This window comes from Pinus tabuliformis, chromosome 1_1, assembly GCF_031772625.1.
Source record: "Pinus tabuliformis cultivar Carrire ecotype Pingquan chromosome 1_1, CPIR1, whole genome shotgun sequence".
Classification (NCBI taxonomy): domain Eukaryota; kingdom Viridiplantae; phylum Streptophyta; class Pinopsida; order Pinales; family Pinaceae; genus Pinus; species Pinus tabuliformis.
The window spans coordinates 617,667,080-617,674,391 of NC_142297.1; the positions used below are offsets into that span (position 1 = coordinate 617,667,080).

At 40.0% G+C, this 7,312-nt stretch overlaps 1 protein-coding gene across 1 annotated transcript; it reads left to right on the forward strand.

The window, feature by feature from the left end:
* Positions 1–5,887: 5,887 nt before the first annotated feature.
* LOC149214817 (uncharacterized) lies at positions 5,888–7,092 on the forward strand. Its single transcript, XM_089390975.1, has one exon. The coding sequence runs from the start codon at positions 5,932–5,934 to the stop codon at positions 6,865–6,867; it is 936 nt and encodes a 311-aa protein (XP_089247101.1). The 5' UTR covers positions 5,888–5,931; the 3' UTR covers positions 6,868–7,092.
* The last annotated feature ends 220 nt before the right edge of the window (positions 7,093–7,312 follow it).

Here is a 7,312-nt window from a genome sequence, read left to right on the forward strand (position 1 = left end):
ACAATTCTCCCTGCAGCGCATAGTAAGGAGGCGGAGGGGGGCAAGATGAGGAATGCAGAAGAAGAGGTTTGTATGATAAAGGAACGCGAGGACCAGAATAATGACCTGCTAAGGTTCTGTAGGTGCTCGGCAAAGGGGAAGCCTAAGAAAGTTAAGCAAGCAATCTGGGAGGGGTATAGGACAATTGAGGGCATTCCCATGTCTAGCCCAAGGGGAGAGAGACCAGGGAGTATCCAGACCATCGAGAGAACCTGGAGTGGGGAGGGAAAAATCAGTGAAAGGGATATACAAGCGATGGGGATAAGAGTAACTTCTGATAATCTAACTTTTGATGTTGGCCATGGTAAACATGCGGTTGTAGAGAATAAGATGGCACGACCAGGTCGAGGAAGGGGTCATGGAGGAAGAGGACGGCAAAACCAGCTAGGCAGAAACAACCTGGACACCTCCATGCCAGCATATCATAGGCATAGCAGGAAAACCATGAGAAAAACAGTGCAAGAGGCTACACGGGCATATAAAGAAGGAACTGATACTGACATTCGTCAACTCATACAGGAAATGGAAGACAATGTCATGGAAGGAGACTCTGAGCCCGAGTTGGAGGAATGGGGAGATCTCATTCCAAACCCGAGAAATACCAGGGGAAGGATGACTCTCTACAAGCAGGCCTTACACGTATAGTGGGTGCTAAAACGCTTACTTGCCAAGGCACTGGAACAGGTAGTGGGTGAAATGGCAGAACTCGCCCAAGGCATGCCAAATATCAAGAAAGATATGAAAAACCTACAAATCATAATGATAATGCAGGACAACAAGCTGGAGGAAATCCAACAACAACTGAAGAAGCTATCTCCAGCAACGAGGGACGCGACAGCAGCACCTGAGAATGTGGAAGACAGAAAGGATTAGTTCTTGTAGTTGTCTAGTTTGTTCGTTTTTGAGGATAGTTTTTTCTTTTCAATAGTTTCATGACAGGTTGGAACATGTTTAGTGTTTGTTGTTGCAAGGTTTATTTAGCGTGGATCGACAAACTTATTAATTTTTGCTACTAGATGGCCTATAATAACTTGAGGTGGCCAACAGACTTGGTTTCCCATTTGGGCAAGTTGAGGCCACCAAAACGATGTATATGGTTCAACTTGTTTATATATAAATAGAAAAAGAAAGCACCACCTCAGCTTACAAAAAAAAAATGTAGTTATTGGACACTTAACTGTAAATAAATCTAATTCCTAATACAACATATGCATAAGAACAAAAAGATTCATGTCATAATACTCCACTTTGTCATATGGCGATTCCATTGGTTTTCGGATTTTGTTGGTTCAAAATGATAAGTGCATCTATGGCTATGATAATAGCATGTAGATGCATGTTTTTCTTCTTCATAGCAATGGTAGCATTTAGTAGTATATTTCTCTTCCTCTCTACTGTGATCAGAAAATTCAGAAGCTTACAGAAGATGCAACTTTCCAAGTTCACATGTAAGTATATGTTGCCTGTGGAGTTTGAGTTTTATATTGTAAATATGTTTCAAGTTTTCAGTTGCTGGAAAGTGGTATGTCAGTAAATCCACTCCTCACTTGGTTACATTGGAAATTTGATTACACCTAACAATGAAAATTTCCAGTTCATATAGGTAGAGGATGTGTGGGATTGAAATAGTTATTTTTAGATTCAGTGTGTAGTAGATCAATGAGTTTGCAGTTTATTGATTAATGCAGTATATCAACAATTGTTTCAGCTTGTGTTTCAAGTTTGCAGTATGAAGTTTGGTTTGGTTGAGTGTAATGACTTGCAGGGGATTGAAAGGAGTAAATTTATTGTTGATTGACTGATTGACTCCATAGCCCAATGAATTAGGCACTATTGTGCTTATTTCCACTTGCAGTGTCAGTTGTTTCACTTTAGCAATTTTCAATTTTCAGATTCTAGTGTGAAAGAGTATTTAAATTAGTGTAGGCAGTATGGTTTCATATTTGCAGATTACAGTTTTATGAACTAATTCCATGTTCAATAGATTCAAGGCAGTTGGTCTACTAGTTCTCTACATCCCACAAGGGGAAGCAATCCCGAGATGGAACCGATGTTGTAACTTATTTTGACACCCAATAAGTTTAAAAAAAAAAATATTTATTTTTTTTATTTGCCACATTCCTTCAATTTGAAGTTTGAGGTCATTTTTCAAGCATCAGAAGGACTCATAGCTTCAACAAACCCTCTCCATTGGAAAGTGATCTTAAGAAAATTTTCAACGGTATATAGAACTCCCCAAATGGACTCCTGGATCAAAATATAGAGAAAGTTGAAGTTCACTCTTCAAAATCTAGAAAACAAAGGAAAAAGGCTAAGTGTTGAGTCACGAATCTCGCATATCAGAGGTTTGGAGAGGCAACATAAGTGTAAATTAGAGCACATCACTGCTCAGCGATCGCTGATATCGACAATCGCCAATCAGATGTCCAAGGAAATCAATGATCAGAGGTCCACAGAGGCATCACATATCGCATTATCAGAGAAATCGTTGAAATTGGCAGCATCCCCGTGGAGCCAACCGTTATCACAATAAACTTTTCGCATTTTTAATCTTTTGAAAACGCTGACAATTTTAGTGTCAGTATTCAAATTTGTAATAAACAGGGAAGCTTGAGGACATTTTTCAAACATTGGAAGGATTCAAAGCTTCATTGGACCCTTTCCATTGGAAAGTGCTCTGAAGGGTGATATTACAGGGTTTAAAGACTCCCATAATGAAATAAGTTGAAGTGTTAGAGTATGAGTGGATCGATAGTTGTTGAATCATGGGAAAGGAGAAACAAAATGATTTGTATGTGTTAGATTCCTATGCTAGGAGTCAAGATTTAGACCCTTACTATTTAATTTTGGTGTCAATATAGCCTATTGATCAGTGTTTGTCAATAACCAAAGTTTTTCTGTCAAAAGAGTCACCGGTGTCATAAGGCTAGTCAATCCAAAGTTGGGAGGAATTTTTGTCTATAATGTTTGGCTCAGTTGATCTTGCATGTGAAACCATCTGCTAGAGTTCAAAATCAACTTTCCAATGGTATGTGGAGCTCTCCAAATGGACCTTCAGGTCAAAAGTTAGAGCAAATCGGAGTTCCCCTTGGTAAAGTAGAAAACAAAGAGAAGTCTCGGATCCTGCATATTGGAGGTTCAGAGAGGCAGGCAATGGAAGGTCGAAGCAAATCAACGAACTCCGACCTTCAATCAGGCGTATTAGAGATTTACAGTTGAGGGTCCAAGCATATCGAAGATTGGCAGTCGAACTCCAAGCCTCATTGGAAATCACAACCGACGATTTACAAAGGGTGGCAGGGTCGTCATGTTTAAAAAATGTTGACATGCGAATCGTTGGGATTGCGACATGAAAAGGCCTTCAGTGTTAAAGTGTCGAGGAAGGCCTAAAGTCAGTTTACAAAGGATTTTCTCGCAAAAATAGATAAGGTTGGGCCTTTTCTCTCTCCTGCCAAGGGGACACGTGTTGCACAACGATTGAATCCGATAAGGGACACATGGCAGCTAGCTATTAGATACGATAAGGGACACATAGCGGCCGACGATTGGATCTAATAAGGGAAACGTGGAGGATGACGTCTACAATGAAGTGGCAGTACGGTGGACATGTGGCAGGCGGACCCAACATTTTTAAGGGTCATAAGAGACCAAAAATAAGTGACACTTGTCACCACTCATAGGGTGACACATGGCAATGACATGGCATTGATGATGTCACGTATCAGAGATCGATGATCAGAGGTTGAAGCTTATTGTGTATTATAGTGAAACCTTCGATTGGAAATCATCGGGAAGGGTGCTTTGATATGATGGTTGTACTATGGTCACATGAGGAACCAAAGGACTAGGTGCTAACGAAGAAAGGTAATCGGTGATCGCAAAGGTAGATGACAGTGTAAACATATGTTTTGTGTTCATGTCGAGGATCACAAGCAATGTGATATCGACGTTTTGCAAAGGAGCATATCGGGGACTCTTCCGATATACATATTAGGGAAACACCTGATATCGGAAGCCCAAAGCGATGTGGACAGGTGATGTAAGGTAGTTGGCGGCTTTTAAATCGCAAGGAAAAGAGGCATATTCAATAAGTTTTTATGAAAAAACTACAGCCATTTCAGATTCAAGGCAAAAGGGGGATGAACCAGGGCATACATAGGATTTTCGAAGAAAGTGTCATGTTGCGATCATTTCAAAACTCCGATATCCAAACCTCCGATACCTATCCACATCTGCCACTTGTCACGCTTTGGTTTGATCATTGCTATAAAGTCTGTATGGTCACCGTTTTAAGGTTTCGAGCTTTATTAAACTGCTCCATATGTAACATGCGTGTTTGTCAACCGTGAAATTATCAACTTCTTTAACAACCGTCAATTTGACATATTCATTAAGATGATAAAAAAAACCTCGCCATAAAAACCTATCAATTTAATTAAATTACATAACTTATAAACAAAATCATGAATAAAAAAAACCTCACACAACATCAATATGAACTCACATCTAAACCCCACCACCAAACCTCACACAACATCAATATGAACTCACATCTAAACCGCACCACCATTCAATAGCATTGTAATTCCCTACCTATCCATTATGAGATCCATTTCACATTGTTTATTTATTATTATTCCAATGTACATTAAAAGTAGAGGTAAACAAAAATAATCAAACAATTCAATTTTATACCCAAATTTTTTGAACATTGACAAATTAATATACGAGAGACCTTGCACAATCAATATTCACATATAATATAATAATTAACGTGTTTGACACACATATAAAGAGGATGCTTGTTTTATTGTATTTTTAATATTTGTTTTATAATTATTATGAAATTGAACTAAAAAATTATAATTAATTAAATTATTTTATAAATATAAAATAGTTTGTCAATTGAATTGAATTTAGATGTTTATTTAATGTTTTAAACTTGAGATTTTTGTCAATGAACTTATGACGAGCTTTCATATCCATCATAAAAATAGTTTTAACAGTGAACAACATTTTTTTATGAAATTTAATTTTTTAAATTCTAGATAAATTAATTTGAAATCGCTGGAAAATAACACTTTCTCGATTTTTTTCCCAGAAGAAAAAACACTTTCTCCAATTTCCAGAAGTTGTCGAAATTGACGACAGTGGCGACGGCTGACGCAAATCATATTCGCACATTCTCATCAGTTTTGTCAGCCGGCAAATATGAGTCAGTTTCCACGCAAACTTATTTCGTTGGCTTTAGCGTTTGCACACAACATAATTTCTGCCCTGAGAATCTGGAAAAATAATTATGAAAGCAGTGAATTTTTTAAGCCGTAGTCTTTAACGCGACTTTTTGAAAGCCTTTCCGGCGATTTTTCCCGGTGAAAATCCGGCAGTAATTTATTGAAATCCAAGTTTGATAACTAGTTTCTGCACAATGAAAGCGTCCAGGGATTTTTGAGGGTGCTGAATCCGAATATGCAGTTAAAAAACCATTTTAACTGCAACAAATCATGATTTCATCTCAATTTCTTCCGCCGGATTCCGTCACCGGAATCTCAAAAAGTCGCATTATAGACAACTCCATTTTTTAATGGCTACTTTATCCATGAAAGTTCACTTTTAAACCATACGAAAATGGAAGGAAACAAACTGTCAGAAAAGGTAAATACACGTGGACCTACAATAAATGACATGGCATCGAAACAGCGCGAAGGTTCTGTCGACAGCGATTACGAAAGCAATAGCCTACTTGTCCGCCACGGATCAAACTCTGACCGAAGGCCGCCTTTGAAATTATAGAGCCCACCCCTATAAATGCCTTCCATCATACCTATCGCTCTCATAAAAGTTCAGCACCTTCTCATTTGGAGAATTTGTGGCTAAATTTATCCATCATCCATGGGTACCTTCATCGGCCATGTCTTGCCAGGCACAGGATTCCTGCTCCTCGGCCTCTGGCATCTCTTCAACACAATCACAAACTACGCGCGGGCACCATGGGACTTCCACACAAGGCCGTGGTTCCCGGTTAAATTTAGAGAGGGGAAGTTAAGGTACCTGGAGTTGGCGGTCATTATAGCGGGATCATGTTTATCTATGTTGGCAGAGCTGTTCATTGGACCGAAAAGACACCAACCGTTGGCAGACGACTGGAGCATCCCGCCGGAGCACCTCCACAACTTCGAGCACTCCTCCATATCGTTGTTCTTCCTTATCTACGCTTCCGTAGCTCTGTATGCGGCACTAAGTAAGCTCACGGTTCCGCCGGGGGCGCTGCATGTGATTGCGGCGCTTGCCTTTAGCCAGGAGCTGCTGCTTTTCCATCTTCACTCGGCCGACCACATGGGTGCGGAGGGGCACTACCACTGGCTTCTCCAGCTCATCGTTGTCGTCACTTTGTCGGCAACGTTGCTCGAGGTTCCGTTGCCGCAGAGCTTTCTGGTGGCAACGGTGAGTTCCGCGTCGTTGGTATTCCAGGGGGTGTGGTTCATTCATATGGGGTTCATGCTCTGGATTCCGGCCTTCATCTCAAAGGGTTGCCAGATGGTGCGCACTGAAGGCCACGATGTGGTCAAGTGCGCTAGCCACGAAGCAACGATGCGGTCCAAGGCGCTCGCGAACTTACAATTCAACTGGTATCTTGCCGCGATTGTTGTATCGACGGTGATTTTCTATGCAAGAACAGTCGGAATTTATGCCGCGTATCAGCCGCTGCAGGGGAAGCCTGCGATCGACAGCGAGATGAACAGCGGTGGAGTCGAGAAGCAGTACTTCCGCGACGGTTCTCAGAGCTCCATGGATCTCGAGAGTTTGCAGGAAGCACTGGAGCTTTAATGATACACACGCCTATTCTTCCGCGAGTCGGCTTCTTTTTCATTTAGATTGGACCTTCGGATTATGATTGGTTTTCTCCATTTGGTTTTTGGTAGATTAGTGAAGATATTTTTGCGAAAACTGAAAACTGTAATTGTTGTATATTAGTATTGAAAATTTATCATCTATTTAACTTTTTAATGTAAATTTTTTACCCATATTAAAATTATAGGGTAATTTCTGAAACATGTTACTGTATTGTACTAGTAAGACGAATTCCAAGTTTTTGTAAATTAAATAGTGAAACAAATTGTTATTAACTTCTCCGCCAAATTTTATCATTTCGAGAATTTATAAAATTAACTTCTCCGCCAAATTGTTATTAACGTTGGGCGTAAAATCAGGCGGGTCGTGCACGCCTCTTATGCATATATTGTAGATGTCATCTACAGAGGTTTTTCAGAAA

What these genes read in the sequence shown, in the direction of transcription:
- LOC149214817 (XM_089390975.1), top strand. Translation starts at nt 5,932, where the DNA reads ATGGGTACCTTCATCGGCCATGTCTTGCCAGGCACAGGATTCCTGCTC.